This window comes from Bicyclus anynana, chromosome 2 (assembly GCF_947172395.1).
Source record: "Bicyclus anynana chromosome 2, ilBicAnyn1.1, whole genome shotgun sequence".
NCBI lineage: Eukaryota > Metazoa > Arthropoda > Insecta > Lepidoptera > Nymphalidae > Bicyclus > Bicyclus anynana.
Window position 1 is genome coordinate 19,445,623 of NC_069084.1, and position 25,169 is coordinate 19,470,791.

Sequence of the window (25,169 nt, forward strand, 5' to 3'; positions counted from 1 at the left end):
TTTGTTCAACTGGACGAAATCGCGGGCGTCTGCTAGTTGTAAAATAAAATAAGATGATAATGATAATACTTTAATTAGTATTTTCATGCAAGTTTCCTAAAAGGAATACATCATTAGTGATAATTTTTATGGGTAAACTTTTTAGTATATAGTATAAGAAATCAAATTAAAAAAAAAAACCATTAAAATCCATTCTCTATAACTGGATTCTGTCATTCATCGTTAATAATAATGAATCATAAAAGTTACATTGAGCCGACTATACGAGTACGTATAAAGGTGTACGATTTAAATGATGAACCACTACATCGTCTCTAGGGTTCCGTAGTCCACAAGGAACCCTTATAGTTTCGCCATGTCCGTGTCTCTGTCTGTCATGATTGTCCGCGATATAGCGCAGAGACTATAGTAGGTATATTAGTGGGAAGTAGGATAGGAAGACTTAGGCTTAGTGAGCGAGGCGACGCGCGCGCGTTGAACTCGTTCGTGGGCAGAGAGTAGTGACTACAATTAGTGTACTCTGTATGTACAATAAGTACAGGAGTGTATAGTGTACATGGTACGTGTACACTTGTACAGCGACCGCACGATGACACGACCTTTATTGTACCCCAAGCTATGTCAGTCATACTACCTTACACAGAACATAGGTAGATATAAAATAAGTTGTACTAATATCTACCGGCGAACTAGTGACGCGGCAAACAGTTCTAGCACCTGTCATGTCTAGTCTACCTTACATAGAACATAGGTAGATCCGTAACAGTTGACTGTCCTACAAAATTGATTTTATATAATAGCATCAGATATTATCAAAGAGCTGTTGATATAAATGTTGAGATATTTGTAGACTGTGCCTCGGTGTGGCGGGCGCGGGCGTTGCGGCCGCTTGTGCCGACTGTTCCCACCCTGTAGTCAAAGTATTCTCTGGTCACCGCTAACAGCACTAGAGCCGGCGCGAAGTGCAGTGCGCACACCAGTCAGTCACTCACCACTAGCACTAGCACTAGCACTGGACGCGCTGGAGGCGCTGCCGGAGGCGGCTCCTTCACCTTGGGCCGGCCGCGGGTCGCGGGGTCGCGCTACAATAATAAAAACATTATTGTTGACATTTGATATTTTTGTAGCGAAGGTCACCGCGGACGCCTCCGCCAACGCGTTCCCGCGCGACGTCATGCGTCGCTGGCTGTCGGTAGTACAATTTATTACAAGCCTATTGATCTTAAATGACGTAAAATTTAAAACCCTATTTTGAAGTCTAGAAATTTTCGTTAACATGACTTACGACTAGAGGCATAAAACTACCGAATATTGGTTCTCAGAATCCGGATAGAAACCATTTTTCATTATTTCAAATAAATGTAAGATATCGGGTGTAGTAGGTACTAGATAGATACCATGGCTCATACGCCTGGCGTCGCATGGCATCGCACGGCGTCGCATGGCGACGCATGACGTCGCGTGGTCATGGCCATTGGTCCAGTTACTTAGAGATGTAAGTATAGTAAGTAGGTTAATTAACAATTAGCTTTAAGACTTCTAAATGCAATTTGATAATGACAGCGAAGAGAAGAGAGGTGAGTCGGACGACTCGCTCCACTCTACCTGTGCGCTGTGCAAAATAACTTACCCCCAAAGTAGGCGTATAGGTTTATAGCCTGTGTTATGGGTACTAAAGATAGCGGATGTTATCATATACGTTCATATACTACGTATAAATATTTGTATAATAATAAAAATTTTAATAAAAAAAATACAACCGACTTCAAAACCTAAAAACGTACCCGCTAAACTAAAAAGCGAAAAATAACATCATAATATGTTCTACCTGCTGATCAGTATGAAGGCGGTGCTAAGCCGGTGATGTATTAATTCAAGCCATGTGAGAATATCTTATAGATTTAGATTTTGCAGACAGTGTTGTTTCATGTGGTCCTGTCAGAAATGGCTTTAATTAAGACAACACCGGCTAAGCACCGCCTTCATACTGATCAGCAGGTAGAACATATTATGATGTTATTTTTCGCTTTTTAGTTTAGCGGGTACGTTTTTAGGTTTTGAAGTCGGTTGTATTTTTTTTATTAAAATTTTTATTATTTTTCCATTTTTAGTGTAAAATTTCATCTCAAACGAATACATCAGACCCCTAATGACAGTCACAACCCATCTTGGTACAAAATTCTCAGCAATACAAATTAATCAAGCCCAAGCACAAGGTAGCTACCGTAAACCGTTAAGGAGTTCCCTTAATTGACCTTGGTCTTCATCATCAGACCCTAATAACAGACACAACTCATATAGGTAGAAAGTTCTCAGCAATACGAATTAATCAAGGCCAAACACAAGGTAGTTACTGTAAACTGTTAAGGAGTTCCCTTAATTGTCCTTGGTCTTCATCACCAAACCCCTAAATGACAGTCACAACCTATCTATGTGGAAAGTTCTCATTAATACAAATTAATCAAGCCCAAACACAAGGTAACTGCTGTGAATCGCCGAGGAGTTCCCTCGTCTGTTTTATGGCTCCATCATCAGATCGACTTTAAACCTTCATGAAATTATAGTGCTTAAAAGTACTAAATGGAAAAGTATACGAACACACTAGACACCCATATAATTTTCGAAAGTTCCCCTCAATTTCTCCAGGATTCCATCATCAGATCTTGACATGATGGCAATGGGACCAAATGGGGGCTATACCGTTTCAAACAAAAAAAGAATTTTTGAAATCGGTCCAGGCGTCTTTGAGTAATCGGTGTACATACATAAAAAAAAAAAAAAAAAAAATACCGACCGAATTGAGAACCTCCTCCTTTTTGAAGTCGGTTAAAAACTACCAGACACTTGAAAAAATCCATGGTCATCTGAACACAAACCAGTCATGGAAGTCGAACCCACGGCCGTGGATGCAGAAACCAGGCTCACTACCCGCCCTGCGCCACGCGGCCGGCAGGTGTCTCCGCGCGAGCAGCGCACAGGGGGGCGGCGGCGGCGGCGGCGCGCGTTACGAAATGAAAGCTTCCACTTTATACTAATTGAGAAATAATCGTTCAGCAACGAAACCGCCATAAATAAATCACCGACATTGCTTTATTGCAAGATAGGGCGAGTACAGAAGTGCGGACGGAAGTTTTTTCCAATACCAATATATAATAATTTATACTAACTACAAGCGTACACACGTTACGTACTTCCATACAAACACACAAACACACATTGAACTCCAATACAGTTTGATGTGACTCCCGCTATACTACACTATTCGAGTATTATTACAATAATAATATACAACACCATCACATATTTGTAATTAAACGAAAATTAAAATTGTTATGAAAGCAAAAGTTTGTGTGTGTGTAAATGTACACGCTTGTTACACGTCACACTTCACGCCGGAAGTAACGAGTAAACTTGTATATAGATTATATTTATATTCACCACTTTGGGATGGAGATATTCAGATATATTGGAGGTACCTTGGCTTCACACGTGGGACACTATCATGTTTTTCGAAAATTTGAAAAAGAGCTTAAATTTTAAAATAATAATAAATAAAATAAATATATGAAAAATCTTACCAATAATTCCTCACATTTAATGTGCGTTTATGTTCACATGATAAGTTTTCATGTGAACTTAAACGCACAAATTACAAAGATATTTATAATTTTGTTGGTACGCCCTTAAAAGTTAACGATCATTCGATCGATTTTCATGGGTGTGACGTCATTTAGTATGGAGCGTGTATTGACAGGCGTCCACCGATCCACATCGTAGGTATCGGACGCATCGTATCGTATGCGGCGTCTTTGAGCGATGATCCACAACGTACGTCCCTGTATCTCCGAAAGTTCTACAAAATTTCTCTAATAGCATACTTTTAATATATTCAATAAAAAAGTCGAGCCTAATCCGTACTTGTCACGACGCATTCAACGTGTGCCGTGTAGATGTGTATATGAACAGGCTGCCGCCCGCCGCCGGCCCGCCGGCCCGCCGCCGCTCCGCCGCCGGTTGCCGCCGACCTGCCGTGGTACCTACGGCGGCAGGTATTTAGATGAAATAATATAAAAGTTAGAATGTCGAGTGGTTCGACCTACTTTTTTCTGTTCGTTGACGTAATCGCCAGCCGCCGTACGGACATTGATGTGCATAGGAAAGTTTTCCCATAGCTCGTCGCGGATGTGGCAACGACGAAGCGCGAGGGCCAAGCGTCGACATCGCCGGGCCGGCGGGCGCGGGCGGGGCGCGGGCGGGACGACCCCTCGTTTGGCGCGAAAGCCGAGTATCTCGCCCGTCGCCCTTTCGCCGAAATCTTCGCCTATTATGTATCAAAGTATGCAAATGAAGCTCGACACTGGACATTCGAAAAGGTCAAGGTGGCGGAGAGGTTCTGCCGCCGCCGCCGCTCGCCGCCACTCGCCGCCATGCGCCCCGCCGCCGCGCTCGTGCTGTGTCTCGGTGAGTGCCCGCCACTGTCACATGTGCACACAAAAACGCAGCAAACCGAAACTGTGTTCAGTTCAGTATGATCGTATTTTTGTGTGAATTCAAATTGTTGTTGTTTAATGAAATTATTGACAAGTTATACATATTCTATACCAAGAAACTAATATTAAAGAACAAATTGAGAACATCCTTTTTGAAGTCGGTTAAAAACCGGTCAAGTGCGTGTGGGGCAGTGTACGGTTCCGTACATCAAGTTAGCACTTTATTCAAATACTATGTGATGTACACAAATATCAAAAACGATACCCTACACCACGGGATAGACGCTAATAGGGATGATGATTATGTTTGAATAATTTGATTTTTAAGATACACTAATTTATACATAAAAAGCAAAGATTGTCTGGATATTTGCAAAATAAATAAGATTGTAAAATTTCAAAATCTATTGAAAATCTTTTATCGTAGTTAGATGAAAATTCATACAGCTTCCTTACATTAAATGTGACATTTAAAAAAAAATTAACTATAAACGTAAACGCAAACAAAATTATACAAATAACAAAGATTTATATAATTGTGTTTGAACGCCAATACAAATGTAACGATCATTATGACCTACGACGTCATTAAACCGTGCCATTTTGTATGGGGCGTTTTCCAGGGATCCGCAGCTGCCCCGCAAATCTGACTGAAATTATTTTTTAATTTTCTTTTTACCACATTATAGACGTAATGATATACACATCCATACCTTTGAGCTTTCAAGTTATAACAGACTATGAGATAATGATTTTAAACATATTTCGTGGTTGTTCATCTATACTAATATTATAAAGAGGTAAAGTTTGTAAGTTTGTAACAATTTTTTGAAATGGGGTAATCTTCGGAACTACTGGTCCGATTTTAAAAATTCTTTCACCAGTAGAATGCTCCGTTATCGGGGAGTGCTATAGGCTATATTTTATATTTCTATCATATATAACTACTGAGTTATCGCGGGTTTTCTCTTACAGGGCGGACCGAAAAACTTACTTATTCGCATGCGCTGCCTCAACCATTGCGTATAACTGAAATAAATGTATGGAGGCTTTTTGAACCTTTAAAAGTTCTACAATAAAGTCCGCGACACCATATATCTATCTTTTATATTTTAGCAGATATAGTACCTTTAGTACTTTAATAAATTATTAAAATTTTGAATTAAGGTTTACGTCATTATTTACACAACTAAACTTAAATCCTTATCCAAATAAATTATTTAATAATCACAACTTTACAGTATGTTAATTAGTTATATAGTTTCGGAGATAATACAAAATTTCTGAAAGTCGCAGAAATGCCGCTATATGACGCCCCGCGGTTTCAATTACGTGGTTCCCGTTCCCGTGTGAATATGAGAACCAAACATAGCCTATGACACTCGCAAATAATGTAGCTTTCTATTGGTAAAAGAATTTTCCAAATCGGTCCAGTAGATCCAGAGATTACCCCCGACAACCACACAAACTTTACCTCTTTATAGTATTAGCATAGAAGTCGCTTGGGAAATTATAGTCTTTTGGTCATTGTACCACGCACAAAAGGCTGGACCAATTTTGCTGAGGGTAGGGATAGGATAGGGGTAGGGAAGGGGTAGGATAGAGGTAGGGTAGGGGTAATTTAGGGAAAGTGTAGGGTAGGGTAGGGTAGGGTAGGGTAGGGTACGAATAAGGAAGGGGTAGTGTAGGGTAGGGGCAAGGTAGAGGTAGGGGAAGGCTATGGAACGTATAGGGTAGGGGAGGAGTAGGATAGGGGTAGGGTAGGGGTAGAGTACGGGTAGGGTAGGGTTAGGGTAGGGGTAGGGTAGGGGTAGGGTAGGGGTAGATTAGGGTCAGGGTAGGGTAGGGTATGGATAGGTTACGGGTAGGGTTAGGGTAGGGGTAAGGTGGGGGGATGGTAGGGTTAGCGTTAGCGGTAGGGTAGGAGTAAGGTAGGGGTAGGGTAGGGTAAGGTTAAGTAGGTTTACGGGTAAGGTAGAGGTAGAGAAGTTTACATCAATTTTTACGCGGACGAAGTCGCGGGCGTCCGCTAGTTATGAATATTATTTAAACGGGTATATACCACGATAAAACGACGAGAAACGCCTAATAACAAAAGCGATGTCTTTTTTTTAATCTTTATTTAGAAGCTTTATCACAGAGTGATAATGTCGCTCCGTAATTCTGCTAACAATTTTAGGCTATAACTAACTAAATACACTATTTCTACAATACACAATTTAAATCCAAAATTAATCTAATTACTCTATGTTAAATAACAAAGTGCACAGCACCTTCGCCTGCACCGACAGGGGAAAATCCAAGATGCTGTTGCACAATCCCACACTATTATCTATGAACTAGCGGACGCCCACGACTTCGTCCGCGTGAAAGTCGTTGTAAACTTTCAACTACCCCAATCCTACCCTATCCCAACCCTACCCCTACCCTACCCTACCCCTACCCTACTCATTAAGGCTGCACTTCTTTATTTATTTCGCCTACCGCGAGTCGCGTCGAGCGCGGCAACCGTTACACAAAAATAATCCTTAAAAAACCATGAATTAGTATTCACGCGCGATAGCTTAGCGTATTTCATGTATAACTTTGGTGTTTCTTTACCGATTTTTATGATTCTTTTTTTATTGAATAGGTAATAATGTTAACTTTCTTATTAGGGATGACTGATGAGTGTTATAAACATAAGAGTAGACAAATATAATTAGAAAGCTCCGAACTGCTAAGCTATCGGGAGTTACACGTGTTATTGTGAGTCAACCATAAAAGATAGACATATATATGCTGTTATGTTTTTATAGATAATTTTAAGGAAAACATTTCCGTAATACATGGTTTCTATGTAGCTTTAACCATTAAGGCTGTACACGCGACGGAAGCTTAAAAAATTGAGTAACTTCTCCCGTTTTCTCAACATTTCTCTTCACTGCTCTGCTCCTACTGATCGTAGCGTAATGAAAAGTATACTATAACCTGCCCAGGAGTATGTTGAATAATTGTACCAAGTTTCGTTAAAATCCGTCCAGTAGTTTTTGTTTCTATAAAGAACATACAGACAGACAGACAGACAGACAGACAGTCAAAAATTTTACTGATTGCATTTTTGGCATCAGTATCGATCACTAATCACCCCCTGATAGTTATTTTGGAAATATATTTCATGTACAGAATTTACCTCTCTACAGATTTATAGATTATAGGTAGGTCTTCACGCTCAGCTGCGTTCCGCTCACACTCCATCAAAACATGCACTATGTCATCGATGACTCCGCAAACCGGGCAGTTTGGGGAGTCATCGATAAAAAGCGATGTCGTGAGTGTGGTTTGCCTAAACAGCCAAAAACGCAAGGTTGTTGAAAAAAGAAAAAGATCAAGAAAGAGGGTAGATCGATTCTGCCCCTAACTTCACTTCTCATCTCGCAACTTCAGTCCCGTCGCGACCACGATCCATGCAACTGGGTCGAAATATCGACATTAAAAATCTATCACGTTTTATCGTGGTATGTACCCGTTTAAATAATGTTCATAATAGACTATGAGTTATCTTACTGACTACTTTATGTTTTTAACTAGCGGACGCCCGCGACTTTGTCCGCGTGAAAGTCGAAATACACTTTCAACCCTTTCGCCACTTCTATGTATATCTTCGTATGTTTTATATATATTATATATCATTTTACAAAAATATAACTCAAACCATGAACGATTAAAATAACAAAAAATGGGTTGTGGCTGTGTCATGGAATGTCAGGCCGAATTGTTGTACGTGTATACGTACTTAGTACAATATCTTTACATCAGTGAAACTCCCAGCCGAATTCACGGCCGGAGGCCCTATCACAAAATAGAATTACTGTACAGTAATGCGCTTATTATGTACTCAGGTAATATTCCCAGCCGAAGCCACTGCCAAGGGCCGTGGTACGCTAAATCACAGCCACGGCCAGTAACACGCGAGGCAGGAGGCGACGCTTATGAACCTAGGTAGTTAAGTCATTCGCGTATTATATTTACTGGGATAAAATTACCAGCCGAAGCTACGGCAGAGGCACTATCTCAAACCGCGCGCGCGTTATTGCTATCACTAATCCCCGAGCAAAAGCCGGGAGTCATCTACCTATTATAAACTACTTTCCTGCCAAATTTCAAGTTTGTAGCATTAAAGATGAAGGACTTGTTCTCAAACTTGCGAGAGCCTTTAGATCTCTTTAATCCGGCCCTGTCGCAAACTTGGTATGCAAAGGACGTCTACCAACTATAAACTACCTTCCTGCCGAATTTGTTTTTCTGGGGGCACGGCAGTGCCCCCGCCAAGTCGAGCAAAAAAAAAGCGGCACGGCTGTACTATACTTTTCTCGAAGAAATTCAAGCCATTTTCAATCCCCTATATCTTCCTTGTGGCTGAAACCAGAAGCCTGAATTTTTAGTACCCAAACAGGCATTGCATAGATACGATATATTTCAAATTTTATTGAATTTGATCAAGTAGTTTACGAATTATAGCTCGTCAAAGTTTTCTAATTCTGCTAATTTTGTCACTCACTGACTGACCGATCATCAAAACTCTAAGGCACTCCCAGCAGACATAGAAGCTTCAAATTTAGAATACAATTAGTATTTAGTGTATAAATCAAGGAAAAATTAAAAAAAGTTGCAATTTCGGTCCAGTTTTCTAGATACGCTAACTGCATAAATAACTTACTCCAAGGAATATTCTAAAAAATGAATTATGTACAAAATAATCGGTTCAGCCGTTCTCAAGATCTTAACAAATATTATGTTCTAAGGTATTAAGTATCTAAAATGGTCAAGGGAATGAAAAAGCAAGAATGGGGTATGTTTTATGAAGTTGTATGTAAGTGCCTAATAAAATGAGGGTGTGTTTACAGATACGAGTATAAGTAGGTATATAAATCTATACTTACTAATATTATAAAGCCGAAGAGTTTGTTTGTTTGCTTGAACGCGCTAATATCAGCAACTACAGATCTGATTTGAAATTTTTTTCAATGTTAGATAGCCCATTTATCGAAGAAGGCTATAGGCTATATATTATCATGTATGACAGAATTGTTCCCCTTTAAAAGTTCTAAAAAAAAGTCCGCATCAGTTCCCGCGGGATTTGTGAAAATCTGAAATCCACGCGGACGAAGTCGCGGGCGTCCGCTAGTGTAGTATATAGGCAGCTCAGGATCGTAATGTTTGGAAGTAGTCCCTAAAAAGGCCTATGTCCTGCAGTGGACGTCCATCAACTGATATGATGAAGGTGATACAAATGTATTATTTGATAAATCTAAGCTATCTTAGTACCCATGACTGTACATTTATATATGGGCTCGATGGTGGTGTTTATTGTCTTTTGCCGCTTATAATAAAAAATCTATAGAAAAATAAGTAATGTAGTTTACAAATAAACTTTACAGTGCTGCAGTATCAACATGGTGAGCCAGGAGTACCAGGCTATTATAATATGAATATTTTGTGTATCCCGCCTAATATGAATATATTATAATATCTTGGTACTCCTGGTATTTCTAAGATATAGATTTGTATCACGCTGACATCTAGAACATTTATAGACAACGTCATGACAACGACCCGTTTAATTTTTTTGAAATAACAAATCTTTTATGAGGTTTCATATTTTATCTAAAGAAACTTTAATGTGTCATTGTTTATTATTGTTATCATTCTATTTACACAGGACTTTTCTAAATTATAAAAGAACGAGAGTCAGCCATAGCCAAACATACCTCATTATAAGATAAGAAGGTTGTAAGTGTTATTATGTCAGTTTATACTATGAGTGTGGTGGCTATGGAAGATACACGTATATTTTATAGGATGCAGACTCTAAGCCATCCAAGTATATAAAGCCTTAAGAAAATTCGTTGTTGGTATTCAAGAAGTACCGGAAAGGAAAACAAGTGGGACTATCTACAAAAAGAAATGAGATGCCATCAAAAACAATACTTGTAAAAAACCCAATTCTCGCAATTCAGTTCTTCTACCGTAAAAAGTTGTGAGATCTATGTAATACCAAGTCGGTTATTTTGTTCAATCCCTACATAAATAATCTTCTGTCTTAAGATATTACGTAATTTGCTAACCTACGAGTGACAACATCTTATAGAGACCATATCAATGTTAAGAATCTTTATTTTTTTTATAAAATAGATTGACTACCAACTACGTTTTTTAAGTTGGTCGACTATTATTCTTTAAATAGCGATTGCTAATTAATAATAATAATAATAATAAAATAATCTTTATTACCATACTTATTACTAGGCATACATAAAATCAATTTAATTTTAATTATTGTGCTTAAGCTATAATACAAAAATGAAACGAAAAAAGAAACTAATTATTATTACTCGCCTACCTAGTAACATGGCAACTGGTCGCAAACTCAGCCTTATGCTGTGCATAGTGCACAGCGCTGATTTTCAGTTTGCTCCGTTACAACGGTCTAACGTGCACCGTGCTTACTAGTATATCATTTTAAAGAAATAATAAAAATTTTAATAAAAAAAATACAACCGACTTCAAAACCTAAAAACGTACCCACTAAACTAAAAAGCGAAAAATAACATCATAATATGTTCTACCTGCTGATCAGTATGAAGTCGGTGCTAAGCCGGTGATGTATTAATTCAAGCCATTTCATCTACACACATATTAAATACATCCAAAAAAAAATACGAGTTAAATATCCATGAATTTATTATTTTAACAAAGAAAATATATAAATATATGGAAAAAAGGAGAAGTAGAATTGTGGAATAATTATCTCATAATTTATTATAAATAAATCGTGCTGCCTCTATTTGAGAATTAATGTAAAAATTTCTCACTTTGTATTTAAAAGTAGCTTCGCTAACAATCTTACCCTGAATACGAATTGGAGGTGGGAGGTCATTCCAAATCTTAGCCGCAGCGAAACGAAAGCATCCCCTAAACGCTGCATTTCTATAACTAGGAATCACCAGTTTGCATTGGTTGATAACCCGCGTCACTCCTCGATCCTTCCGCCAAAGCAGTCGCTCACACAGGTAGGTGGGTCGGTTACCTTGCAATATTCTCCGTATTAACATTATCAAGTGCAAACTTCTACGTGACTTCATCTTCATGATTTTATGTTTATTTAGCACCGGTGTGATATGGCTTCTTTTTGGAGTATTATAACAGAACCTAATGCATGCATTTTGAAGGCGCTGTACAGCATGTTCAGTCTTTTTCAGAAGACGAGGTCCGTAAATAGTGTCACAGTAATTAAATGGTGACAGAATAAGTGACTCTACAAGAGTGTGTCGGACTCTTTCCGTTAAAAAACGTCGCAATCCGTACAGCACCTTTAACTTATAAAAAGCAAATCTTATCTTGGTTTGAATATGTTCTATGAATCTTAGCTCCTCGTCTATATATAGCCCTAGGTTTTTTGCTACGGTTACACGCTCAATCACTTCCCCATTCAGCGACATGTCCGGATGTCTTCCAATTATACTTGCCCTTTGGTGCTTGCTGCCCAGTATCATGTACTTAGTTTTTTTGGCATTAAGGACCAGACAGTTGTTTTCGGCCCATATCGCTATGGAACTCAAATCGCGTTTAACTACCTCTATCGCTTCTTTGGTTGTTTTGGGATCGAAGTGATAGTATATCTGGGTATCGTCGGCATAAAGATGTGCTTTGCAAGATTTTATGCTTAGCAATATATCCGCGGTGTAAATTATAAAGAGCAACGGGCTTAGGCTCGAGCCTTGCGGTGTACCCCGCGGAACATTGTTCACCTGGGACACTTGAGGACTTTTGCTGTTGCTGTCAATGGTCACAAATTGTTTCCTATTTTTCAAGAAAGATCCAAACCAATTACAAGTATTTGAGTTGACCCCGTAGTACTGCAATTTAGCTAACATGAGTTCGATATCTATACAGTCAAAGGCCCTAGAGAAGTCCAGCAGTACTAGAGCGGTACCTTCTCCTTTATTTGAGGCTGATAGAATATCGTCCGTGACTGCTGTTAGCGCGGTGGTCGTCCCATGACCCTTCCTAAATCCCGATTGATCTACCGGAAGTAAATTGTTTCTCTCCAAAAATAAGGAAAATTGTGAGCAGACCAACTTTTCGATTGTCTTAGCCATAGCTGGAAGCAAGCTAATAGGTCTTAGGTCGGTATAGTCTTCTACACTATTGGTTTTCGGAAGCGGAATAACTTTGGCTAGTTTCCAAGAGTCAGGAAAAACCGCTTTTATGACAGATGTATTAATAATATAAGTGATCAATGGTAGAGTTCGTGGCAAAGTAAGTTTAATCATAGCTATCGAGATGTTGTCATGTCCAGCTGAATTTGTTGTGATACTCTTTACCGCCTTCAGAACCTCTTCTTCCGAAAACGGTTCCAAGGAAAAAACTTTATCTGAACTACTTTCTAGTTTAAATCTATGTAAGGTCTCTAGCGGAACTGTGGAATTCCCAGGTAATTTTAGGAAGTGGTCATTTATACTGTCGGGATTCTTTAAATGCTCAGGAATGAACGCCTGATTACATTTCCCAAATGGTGAAATTTTCTTAAAGTGATACCACATTTTAGTTGGGTTTTTTACGTTGTCGTTAACATAATATGTAAAGTAGGCAGTTTGTTCCCTTTTGATGCTAGAATTTGTGTAGTTTTTGATATCTTTGTAATAATCCCAGTATGAACTTGCTTTATTTTTGTGCGCCTTCTTTAAAGCTTCGTCTCTTAAGCCCATCATAAGTCTGATGTTATCCGTTATCCATGGGTGAGGTTTTTCACTAACTTTGACGCATTTTGTTGGAGCATGTTTGTCGAACAACGTTATTATTTCATAATTAAACCGCTCTACCATAGCATCTAGGTTCTCTACCTGCATAATATCTTCCCACTTTATAGTATGAAGATCATTATAGAAGGCCTTTTCATTTATTTCATTTAAGTATCTTTTGTTGATATAGTCAAATTGTATTAGCCGTTATAATTTTCCTTGTAATTTCATTATATATCCTACTTTTGTAATTTTTTTACGTATCTATAAATAACCGTTTAGCCGGTAGAGGGTGAGGACACTTGACTCTCCAACAAAAAATATACCTACTCTAAGATCTTATAGTGTACGCCACTCGCGTCTGGTGTGAAGCTATTGCAGGCAAGACGACACAAACATGGTGAAGTGCTTGCCCTTTCACTTGGTGTGAAAATATGATGTCTCTTCTTAACATTTCATTTACCTGATTGTCAGACGCCTGGGGCCGGGCCGACGCCGGCGCCGGGGTTATGAGAAGTTAGCGTAACGATACGTGGCATACGCTCGTAGAGGTACGGTCAGTGACGTACTCGAGACGTGTTCGGCAACAAGGCACACGCTATCATTGGTCATTGAATTATTAATAATTTTATTGTTCGAGCGAACTTGTCTAATAATTCGGTGAGCGAACCAAACCGGATGCTAAAATAATCTGGGCTCCGAGGATCTTTTATTTTTAATGTATTTCGTGATTATCTACTAGCCGACGCCCGGCGGTTTCAGTCGTGTAGTTCCCGTTCCCGTGGGAATACAGTAGGTACAGGGGTAGAATATAGTCTGTGCTTCCAAAAAAGGTTGTATATTTGCAAGTTTCTGAATGTCTTGAAAGTTGCAACTTATGATCAGAAATGCAATCAGGTTTCAGAGCCGGGAGAAGCTCGGTATCTGCACTTCATAATGTACCGGACAATATAGTGCCGGCCCAGGATAAAGGATGTACACATTATGGGTGTTATTAGATTTTTCACGCATATTGTATAGTATAAATATTCCGCTGTTATTTTCTAAGCTTTGGTTTTGATTTGGCAGTGAATTGCTTTGACAGTTATTTGATAAATAGAACGCAGTAAAACAAGTAATGCAGAAATTGTGTCCTTCCGTTAAAAATGTTTGTAGGGGTCATCTACAAGGTTCTATTTTAGATCCAATTTTATTAATTTTGTCGTCTGAGAATCGGCTACTATCTATTTTTCAAACCCTAACTGATAAGAGTTCTAACGTATTTTTGTATACTCCCATACAAACAATTCGTAACAATGCTAAAAAAAGGTAATTTGAACTTTAATACCATACCATAAAGTTCAAGTGTTAGTGAGTCAATTGATTGACGTTAGTGTAGGGGAAGGGTAGGAAGGGAGGTAGGGTAGTAGCAGAGTAGGCATAGGGTAGGGTTTGGGTAGGTGTAGGGTAGGGTAAGGTAGGTGTCGGGTGGAAGTAGGGTAGGATAGGTGTAGGGTGGGAGTAGAATAGGTTAGGCGTAGGTAATGAGTCAAAGCGAAGCTTGACCGGGTCCGCTAGTAACAGTAATTTTTATAGTAAAACACAGAATAAACGCGTCAGAATAAAAACGTTACTCGTCTTCTTGACATCCGACATATAAAAAACTTTTTTCATAATTTGTATTCCAAAATTTAACACTAACAACAATTGCGCAATTTAATATAATAATCAATAGTTACCTATAAAAATACTCCATCTTATTTCTTTAGTTTTTGTGAACAGTTTTTAAAATATTTAAAAACATAACAACAAACAAATCGTTTATTCCACAAGAATAATCCAGTAACGAAATAAATACAGCTGTACTCATCTAAACAATACTCCTAAAGAAGTTCTTAGAAGTATATAAGTATTTAAGTCGAGCGTGTTGTCACCGTTCACTGACGCGTCGTCTGTCCGCAGCAGTCGCGCTGGGCAGCGCCGCCCGCCCGCGCGCGCGCCCCGCCGCCCGCCCCGCCGCCCGCCGCGCCGCCGGCAGCAGCGTCGCGCCGCACCCCTTCGCGTCGCTGGCGCTGCCCGTGCTGCCCGTGCTGCTGCTGCCGCTGCAGGTGGCCGCGCCCGCCGCGCCGCCGACCGGCACAGGTGACACTGTGCTCCCATCGTCACCTTCGTGTCGGCCGATGGACGTCGACCGGCACTTTGGGACACCAACGTCCATCGGCTCTTCAAACTATGTGCAACGCCCATTGCAACTTCAGCTTCGCGACTCGTCGAGCTATGCCGGTCACTTTGGTTCTTCTGCGGATTTCCTCATTTCTGATTCGATCACGCAGAGATAGTCCAAGCATAGCTCGTTCTGTCGACTCTGAGCCTTCTCGTGCGGCCCACAGCTAGCGACCGACGACTGGATGCATACAACTACTGGCGACGACACATTACAGTACTTGACGTCGCTGTCCACAGAGTGCGACGCGCGCGCCCCGCAGCGCGACGAGGACGACTACGAGGACGTGGACGACGTCCCCCGGCAGAAGCCCCGCCGCCCGCCGGCCGCCGCCGCCGACCCGCCCGCCTACCCGGCGTACGTGGACGCCGACCGGCTCGACGAGACGGCCACCGGCCCGCCCGTCGCCCCCTCAGGTGCGTCGCGGGCCGCTCGCTCGCCCGGCGCGCTGGCGGCCGGCTGACGACCCGTTCGTGTTCCCCCAGCGTCGTCGAAGGAGCTGCTGGAGCAGTTCCGCGCGCAGGCGCCCGCCGCGCCGCACCTGCCGCCCGCGCTGCTGTCGGCGCACGACGCCAGCGAGCGCGCGGCGCCGGCCGACGCGCCCGACGAGCCCGAGCCGGCGCCCGCGGCCGCCGGGCCCGCGCAGGGCTACCTGCCCGCGCTGGGCGCGAGCGCGCGCGCGCCGGCGCCGCCGCGGCCGCGCCTGCGCTCGCTGGAGCTGCGCGGCGCGCTGACGGTGCCGCACGCCGACTACACGGAGCCGTACACGGCGTGGTGAGTGCCGCCCGCGGGCCGGCGCTGCGCTGCGGGCGCCGTGGCTCACGTGCTGTGTGTGCAGGTGGGACGCGGAGAGCGGCGCGGCGCGGGTGGACTTCCACGGCGGCGCGACGTCCACGGTGCGCGCGCCGCAGCCCGACGGCAGCGTGCAGCGCCTCGAGGTGACGTATACCGACTGTTCTGTAGGCATGACGTAAAAGCGACAGAAAATAGCACGTTTGTTAACATAAAGAAAGAAATTGAGATAAATTGCATATTACATTATAGTAGACCATTGATACCGTTACGGAGGACATTCCCAGAATGATCTGCAATCATTGTCACCGGTCTGAACACGCGCCGGACGGACGATCGTGGCAGTGTCGCTTCGGAACGAAGTGAAGCGTACCAAGAAGTGATACCAGCGACTCAATACAAGTGGACAATAGTAAAATCTGCTGCGATTTTGGCCAACGAATAGAATACGTTTGAAGTGTGTATTGATAGTCGGGTTACGGAGTGGAATAAAGTCTGACACGAGTCACCGGGTGTATCATAAATAAAAACTGAAAAAATAACACAAACATGCTACACTGAAAAGTTTTTGTTTATACTATAGAAATTGAAACATCTTGAATTACATTATTTTTAGTATTTTTCTAGTAATACACATACCAATTTTAACAAAATATGTAACTTGAAAAATGAAGGATTTTCCATACAAATTTTCAACCCCTAGTTCGCCTCCTTCCGATTTTATTTCTGCGACACAAGTATCCTTATACTAGCGGACGTCCGCGACTTCGTCCGTGTGAAAATCGATGGAAACTTTTGCATAATTTACATATTAAAATATAATAAACTAGCGGACGCCCGCGACTTCGTCCGCGTGAAAGTCTTTGTAAACTTTCAACTACCCCTATCCTACCCTACCCTACCTCTACCCTACCCTATACCAACCCTACCCCTACCCTACCACTACCCTACCCCTACCACCCTACCCCTGCCCTACACTACCCCTACCCTACCCTACCCTACCCTACTCATTAAGGCTGCACTTCTTTATTTATCCCCCCCCCCCCCCCCGCGAGTCGCGTCGAGCATGAATTAGTATTCACGCGCGATGGCTTAGCGTATTTCTTGTATAACTTTGGTGTTTCTTTACCGATTTTTATGATTCTTTTTTTATTGAATAGGTAATAATGTTAACTTTTTTAGTTAGGGATGAGTGATGAGTGTTATAAACATAAGAGTTGACAAATATAATTAGAAAGCTCCAAACTGCTAAGCTATCGGAAGTTACACGTGTTATTGTGAGTCAACCATAAAAGATACACATATATATGTTGTTGTGTTTTTATAGATAATTTTAAGGAGAACATTTCCGTCATACATGATTTCTATGTAGCTTTAACCATTAAGGCTGTACACGCGACGGAAGCTTAAAAAATTGAGTAACTTCTCCCGTTTTCTCAATATTTCTCTTCACTGCTCTGCTCCTATTGATCGTAGCGTAATGAAAAGTATACTATAACCTGCCCAGGAGTATGTAGAATAATTGTACCAAGTTTCGTTAAAATCCGTCCAGTAGTTTTTGTTTCTATAAAGAACATACAGACAGACAGACAGACAGACAGACAGACAGACAGACAGACAGACAGACAGACAGACAGACAAAAATTTTACTAATTGCATTTTTGGCATCAGTATCGATCACTAATTACCCCCTGATAGTTATTTTGGAAATATATTTCATGTACAGAATTGACCTCTCTACAGATTTATTATAAGTATAGATTATAAGTAAAAAAAAAATTCGTGCGTGCAAAGTACACATGTCAGAAGTGAAACTTCTTTGGCGAACTGGAAAAAGGAAGATAGGTTAAAAAATTAATTGTCATTAAAATATAAAAAGTGTTGAAAATTAATGTAAATTATAAATTTAATTTTTTCAATTTATTTCTTTAATATTTACATTGCGCGATTTCTCTCTCTCGTTCAAAAACTTTTTAAAAAAAGCTTTTATTTAAACGCTCTAAAAAGGAGAAAATATTTTTTTTCTTTCAACATTTTAACTATCAACTTATAACCTCATTATGTACCTACAACTTAAATTATAATAAAAGCTTGTCGCGCAATTTGAAAATAAATTAGTACCAATTTAAATGACGGCGTATTCAACAGTGCTGCCTTGCATTTTGTGAACAGTACAAGCCCAACATAGTACATAATACAGTTATAAAGTTGCTGGTAAAAATGGTAGAAATGGGAGGTGGTGAATTTTCAATACAAGATTTCTTTTTAAAGTGTGCACATTCCAACTTTTTCTTCAAAATGTTTTAGTATAGGTATCTATCTGCCTTTAACTTGTTTAAATTTACTAATGCAGAACCCTAAGATTTTAAATATCTGATTTTTGTTATCCTATATACAGGGGTGTCTCGCAATTAATGGATAAATTCAAATAGTAGATACACCACCTAAAACTAATTTAAATAATTTTTCAAAAATCCTTGGGGTGAACAAGTTTTATATTTTTTTTCGAATTATTATTAAGATTCTTGTACAAAACAAATACAACATTATTTATAAAAAAAAAATTACGGGAGATCTTGTATATAGGTTCAAGTATTTTTAAAATTCTACCTTTAAAGGGTTTAAACAAACGATTCATGTTAATGAATCTATTGAGTTAAAGTAAAACACGCGAAAATAAAAATAGAAGAGAGTGAAATACGGTAAATTTATAAAAAATTCACATTTATAAAAATTGGTGTGTTAGTACATTATGGGGTTAATAAAATAGGAAAAGACAATTTACACCGATGTTTATGCGGGCGAATGGGCATGATGACTAGGTTTGAATATATTGATTTTTATGATACATTCGGGTAAATATGGTCAATGTTAACTAATTTATACATAAAAAGCAAAGATTGTCTGGATATTTGCAAAATAAATGAGATTATAAAATTTCAAAAACTACTAAAATTTTTTTATCGTAATTAGATGAAAATTCATACAGTTTTAGCTTCCTTACATTAAATGTGACATTTTTTAATATATGAACTATAAAGATAAACGCACAAATAACAAAGATATTAGTAATTTTGTTTGAACGCGCATACAAATCTAACGATCATTACATTGCCTATGACGTCATTTTTTCGAGCCATTTTGTATGGGGCGTTTTTCAGGGATCCGCGGCAGCGCCGCAAATCTGACTCTTTAAATCCCTGTAGCTCCGAAAGTAATGATCACAGATACCCTGTTCCTTTTACAAAATTGCTTTACTATTAGTATTCTCTTAATTTATATACAATTTAAAAAACTGTCATCATCCCTATTCGCGGGCGTCCACTAGTTTTTCAACATTTACACCTATTGTACCTGTTTTAAATGATCGAAGACGCAGTCAGCATTAAGTTTATAGAAAATAGTTAAAGTTACGTAGCGGACCGCATTTCACACTCGCACCGCGCTACGTGTCGCGTCGCGACTGACGCGACGGACGCGACTGACGCGACGTGTGTGCGCAGGTGCGCGTCGACCGCTCGGGCGACGGCGTCGTGCGGCGCTGCGGCCGCGCCGACGGGCCCGCCGACGCCGCCGACCGCGCGCCGCCCGCGCTGCCCGACCTGGAGCCCTTCGCCTTCGCCGGTGAGTTCCGCCCGCTCGGGGGGCCGGCGTCGCGACCGCGGCCGTGACCACGACTGTCTGTCGCAGGCTACACGGACGCGGACGGGCAGCGCGCCGAGCGCTGGACGCACACGCTGAGCGGGCGCGTCGGCGAGCTGGGCGCGGCGCGCGGCGAGGCGCTCACCTTCCGCCACGAGCTGCTGCTGCGCCGCGAGCCCGGCGACCTGGCGCTGCCGCTGCGCTACACGGTGCGCGTGGACAGCTCGCTGCTGGGCGCCGACTGCGACGGGTACGCGCACGAGTACGAGTCGGCGCGCGCGCTGCGGCCCGACCCCGCGCTGTTCGCGCCCGACGCGGCCGCGCTGTGCGACTCGCTGGAGCGGCTCAACGCGTCGGCGGCCGAGCACCGCGCGCGCCTGGAGCCGCTGCGCGAGTTCACGCTGCCGCACCGCGACCCGCGCTACGACGCCGTCGTGGAGCGCTTCAAGGCCGAGTTCGGGCGGCGCTACGCGGACGACGCCGAGGAGGCGCTGCGCCGCAACCTGCTCGTGCAGAACGTGCGCTTCACGAGCGCCGGCAACCGGCAGGGCGCCACGCACCGGCTGGAGCTGAACTTCCTGGGCGACCGACTCGCCGCCGAGCTGGACGAGCTGCTGGGCGTGCGCGCCGAGCCCGAGCGCGAGCGTGCCGAGTCGTTCCCGCTCGCGCGCGGGCCGCTGCGCGCCGCCGAGCGCGAGCTGCCCGAGCGCTTCGACTGGCGGGCGCGCGGCGCCGTGTCGCCCGTGCGCTACCAGGGCTCGTGCGCGTCGTGCTGGGCCTTCGCCGTGGCGGGCGCGGTGGAGGGCGCGCTGTTCGTGCGCACGCGCCGCCTCGTGCCGCTGGCCGAGAAGTGCTTGGTGGACTGCGCGCGCCCCTTCGGCGGCAACGGCTGCCGCGGCACGTGGCCCAGCCACGCCTACGACTACGTGCGGAGCCGCGGGCTGCCGGCGCGCGACGACTACCCGCCCTACGACGAGCGCGCGGGCCGCTGCGCCGAGCGGGACGCGCGCGCCGTGACGCGCATCAGCGCGCACGTCAACGTCACGGCGCTCAGCGTGCCGGCGCTTCAGGTGAGCCGACAGCGTGGCACACAGTCTCTGCACCGACGACTACCCGCCCTACCGCTGGGGACCTTCCGAGGCTGGACGACACACGACGTTGAGATTTCTTTGCCCGCCGCGGTCCACGCCCGGTACTGCAGCACGGAAGTTGACCGCCGAGCTAACGAGATCCGGTAGTACACCGGTCCCGCCTCTTCTCTCACGATCTCTTCCAACATTGCACTCCGGAGGTCCTCGTACTCAGCACATTCCCACAGGACATGGTGGAGGTCTTCCTCCGCCAGCCCACACGCGCAGTCACCAGTCTCGCTGACACATGTCACGCAGACGCCGCCGGAAGCAGCCGTGACCCGTCAGTATCAGCGTGGTGTCACAGGCCGGCGCGGCCCAGGTCGCCCTGAGTCGGCCAGCCACGTCCGGGAAAATCGACGAAGTTCGCTACGTTTTGTCTCATTCGCCCATCGCTGATGTAGTGGATAGTAAATTAAACACCTTAATACCTTTTAATTAATGAAATACTATCACATACATGACGCAGCAGCCACTGTAGTCGCCGTCCGCTGCGCAGGTGGCGATCAAGGAGCACGCGCCGTCCGTGGTGATCATCGACGCCAAGGCCAAGAGCTTCGTGTTCTACAAGAAGGGCGTGTTGTACGACGACCGCTGCGGCAAGGCGGGCGCGCGCCTCAACCACGCCGTGCTGGCCGTGGGCTGGGGCGCGCGGCGCGGCGAGCCGCACTTCGTGCTCAAGAACTCGTGGTCGGACGCGTGGGGCGAGCGCGGCTACGTGCGCGTGCAGGCGCGCGCCAACACCTGCGGCGTGCTGGCCAAGCCGTCCTACCCGCGCCTCGAGCGCGCCGACGTGCTGCGCACCTAGCCACACTCGCACGCACGTGCGGGGCGAGCGCGGCCACGTGCGCCAACACCTGCGGCGTGCTGGCCAAGCCGTCCTACCCGCGCCTCGAGCGCGCCGACGTGCTGCGCACCTAGCCACGCTCGCACGCACGTGCGGGGCGAGCGCGGCCACGTGCGCCAACACCTGCGGCGTGCTGGCCAAGCCGTCCTACCCGCGCCTCGAGCGCGCCGACGTGCTGCGCACCTAGCCACACTCGCACGCACGTGCGGGGCGAGCGCGGCCACGTGCGCCAACACCTGCGGCGTGCTGGCCAAGCCGTCCTACCCGCGCCTCGAGCGCGCCGACGTGCTGCGCACCTAGCCACACTCGCACGCACGTGCGGGGCGAGCGCGGCCACGTGCGCCGTCCTATCCGTGCCTGGAGCTCCATCGTACTATTACTTGTTATAAATAATAAAATGAATTTAGCTGCCATGTCGTTTGCTGTTTTAATACGAGTACGTACCTAGTTCTTTTATATTATACCTACTTTTTATTAAGCTTGCCTTGGCAGTCGGAGGACTCAATTTTATTGATTTTATTTTGTATACAAGTAGGTACCAATTAAAAAGTAATAAGGTAAAGTGTAAAGATAAATTCAGTGACGTAGCGCGCATTGAACGGGGCCCTGTATCAAAATTATTTGGGGCCAATAGACGAGCGGCCAATCCCGAAATAGTAGATTGTTATACAAGGGGCTAAAAGACCCATTCAGTATATACGAGGTATTTTTAGGCTAAATAGAAACAGAGTTTATAATGGGTTTAGCCCCACGTGTTACACACTGATTTTCACTACGATTGCGAGAAAATAAAATACAACCGACTTCAAAACCTAAAAACGTACCCACTAAACTAAAAAGCGAAAAATAACATCATAATATGTACTACCTGCTGATCAGTATGAAGGCTGAGCCGGTGATGTATTAATTCAAGCCATGTGAGAATATCTTATAGATTTAGATTTTGCAGACAGTGTTGTTTCATGTGGTCCTGTCAGAAATGGCTTAAATTAAGACAACACCGGCTAAGCTCCGCCTAATGACAGTCACAACCCATCTTGGTACAAAATTCTCTGCAATACAAATTAATCAAGCCCAAGCACAAGGTAGCTACCGTAAACCGTTTATTGCTCCCTTAATTGACCTTGGTCTTCATCATCAGACCCCTAATAACAGACAAAACTCATCTAGGTAGAAAGTTCTCTGCAATACGAATTAATCAAGACCAAACACAAGGTAGTTACTGTAAACTGTTAAGGAGTTCCCTAAATTGTCCTTGGTCTTCATCACCAAACCCCTAAATGACAGTCACTACCTATCTATGTGGAAAGTTCTAATTAATACAAATTAATCAAGCCCAAACACAAGGTAACTGCTGTAAATCGCCGAGGAGTTCCTTCGTCTGTTTTATGGCCCCATCATCAGATCGATTTTAAACTTTCATGAAATTGTAGTGCTTGAAAGTACTAAATGGAAAAGTTTACGAACACACTAGACACCCATATAATTTTCGAAAGTTCCCCTCATTTTCTCCAGGATTCTATCATCAGATCTTGACATGATGGCAATGGGACCAAATGGGGACCATACCGTTTCAAACAAAAAAAAGAATTTTTGAAATCGGTCCAGGCTTCTTTGAGTAATCAGTGTACATACATAAAACAAATAATTAATTAAACAAATAAAAAAACCCGACTGCATAAATTATAAAAAAACTGAAAAGAAAAAAAACAAGCAGTGTAGAAAACAGTCGGGACCTATTAAATAATGTAGAAGAAAATCATTGTATCCAATATCTAAGGTCCCGACGTTTTCTAATTGCTTTCTATACTTCTGGACTGAGCTTGTTTTTTTTCCTTTTCAGTTTTTTTATACTTTATGCAGTCGGGCTTTAGTTACGATAAATGGTGAATTTCGGATTATTTATTACGTTTATTACAAAGTACGATAATTTATACGTCCAAACCGAGGTTAAGCAAATATTAAAAAAAATCTACAAAACGCTTGGTGGGTGAATCCGACTCGCTCTTAGGCGATTTTTATAATCAATATTTTTAATTTAGTCTATTTTATAACTTCACTTCACAAACCTGCTCGCACCTATAGTCATCCGCCTCGCGTATTTTGTAGACAACTAATTACTAACGTTTATCTAATTGTAGTTTTTTTTAAACATGGTCATGATATACCATTTTAGAATCCTCACAAAATGTTCTTGAATTTGATACCCATATTGCAATATTAAAATTTTTTTTTTTTTTCACCTCGAGTCTATAGCGTCTCACAGTCGTCTTGTTAAGTTCTTGGGTTATTGAGACAAATCTAACGATATCCTAATTACGTAAATCCGTTCAGTGGTTTGGAAGATATGAGGTAATAAAGAGTATTACATACATACATACAAGATACGCGCGAAAAACATAACCCTTCTTGCAGTCGGGTAAAAAACCGATCGAATTGAGAACCTCCTCCTAGTTTAGTACAATATTCAATGATTAAGGCAAAAACTCAGGCATGTTTATTTACCGCCAAAAGGGGACTGACTCCTTTTTCGTCCTGAATGCATTATGGTACTGGATACGGAAAGCATTGCAGATCTTTGTGTATTTTGCCTACATGTGTAAAAAATAATGCAATAGACAAGACAATGTTAGCTTAACTTTATGTGAGCAACGTGCAACCCTGCGTGCTAGCTCGTTGGCTCTAGTTTACAGTGCTCTCCGGTCTCGTTATCCATGAGGTCGGGAGTCAAAATGTCTCACTCTCAGATATTTAAATTGGTGAACTTGTTTTAAAATTGTCCCAATTAGCAAAACCGGAACGATACTTGGTAACTTTCCCTCAGCCTCAAAGACCATCACCTCGCTTTTCTTGGCATTATAAATCAACCCGTGCCTTTCCACATAAACCTCACATATTGCCAATAGCTTTCGCAGGCCACGATGTGATGCACTCAGCAGCACAATGTCATCAGCGTAGCTTATGTTATTTGCACAAACCCCGTCCATGTAACAGCAGACTCTGGTACCGCTGAGCTCACCCTGCAACTCGTCAATATATAGGTTGAAAAGCGGCGTAGAGCTCAGCCCACCCTGTCTGACGCCACACTTCAACCCACAGGCATGTGATAACAATCCCGCCCGTTTCTATACCTTGCCTTACCAGCCAATAGACGTCCACAGCTTGACGTGAGCCTCTTGCATGGACCTCCAAGCAAAACGATCTCGAGCCGCCAGCACCCAGCGGCTCCCTGCAACCCGCTTGATATCCTCGGTCCACCTAGTGGGGGTCGACCAGCTCAAC

At 43.2% G+C, this 25,169-nt stretch overlaps 1 protein-coding gene across 1 annotated transcript; it reads left to right on the forward strand.

The window, feature by feature from the left end:
* Positions 1 to 1,543: 1,543 nt before the first annotated feature.
* LOC112049861 (uncharacterized) lies at positions 1,544 to 22,304 on the forward strand. Its single transcript, XM_052885621.1, has 10 exons — positions 1,544 to 1,577; positions 3,967 to 4,049; positions 4,173 to 4,461; positions 15,215 to 15,394; positions 15,716 to 15,892; positions 15,962 to 16,250; positions 16,315 to 16,414; positions 19,772 to 19,892; positions 19,959 to 20,980; positions 21,540 to 22,304. The coding sequence occupies exons 1-10, from the start codon at positions 1,544 to 1,546 to the stop codon at positions 21,846 to 21,848; spliced, it is 2,604 nt and encodes an 867-aa protein (XP_052741581.1). The 3' UTR covers positions 21,849 to 22,304.
* The last annotated feature ends 2,865 nt before the right edge of the window (positions 22,305 to 25,169 follow it).

What these genes read in the sequence shown, in the direction of transcription:
- LOC112049861 (XM_052885621.1), top strand. Translation starts at nt 1,544, where the DNA reads ATGCAATTTGATAATGACAGCGAAGAGAAGAGAG. An exon ending in CGCGCTCGTGCTGTGTCTCG is followed by an intron (nt 4,462 to 15,214) that starts GTGAGTGCCCGC and finishes GTCTGTCCGCAG; the next exon opens with CAGTCGCGCTGGGCAGCGCC. An exon ending in GGAGCCCTTCGCCTTCGCCG is followed by an intron (nt 19,893 to 19,958) that starts GTGAGTTCCGCC and finishes TGTCTGTCGCAG; the next exon opens with GCTACACGGACGCGGACGGG.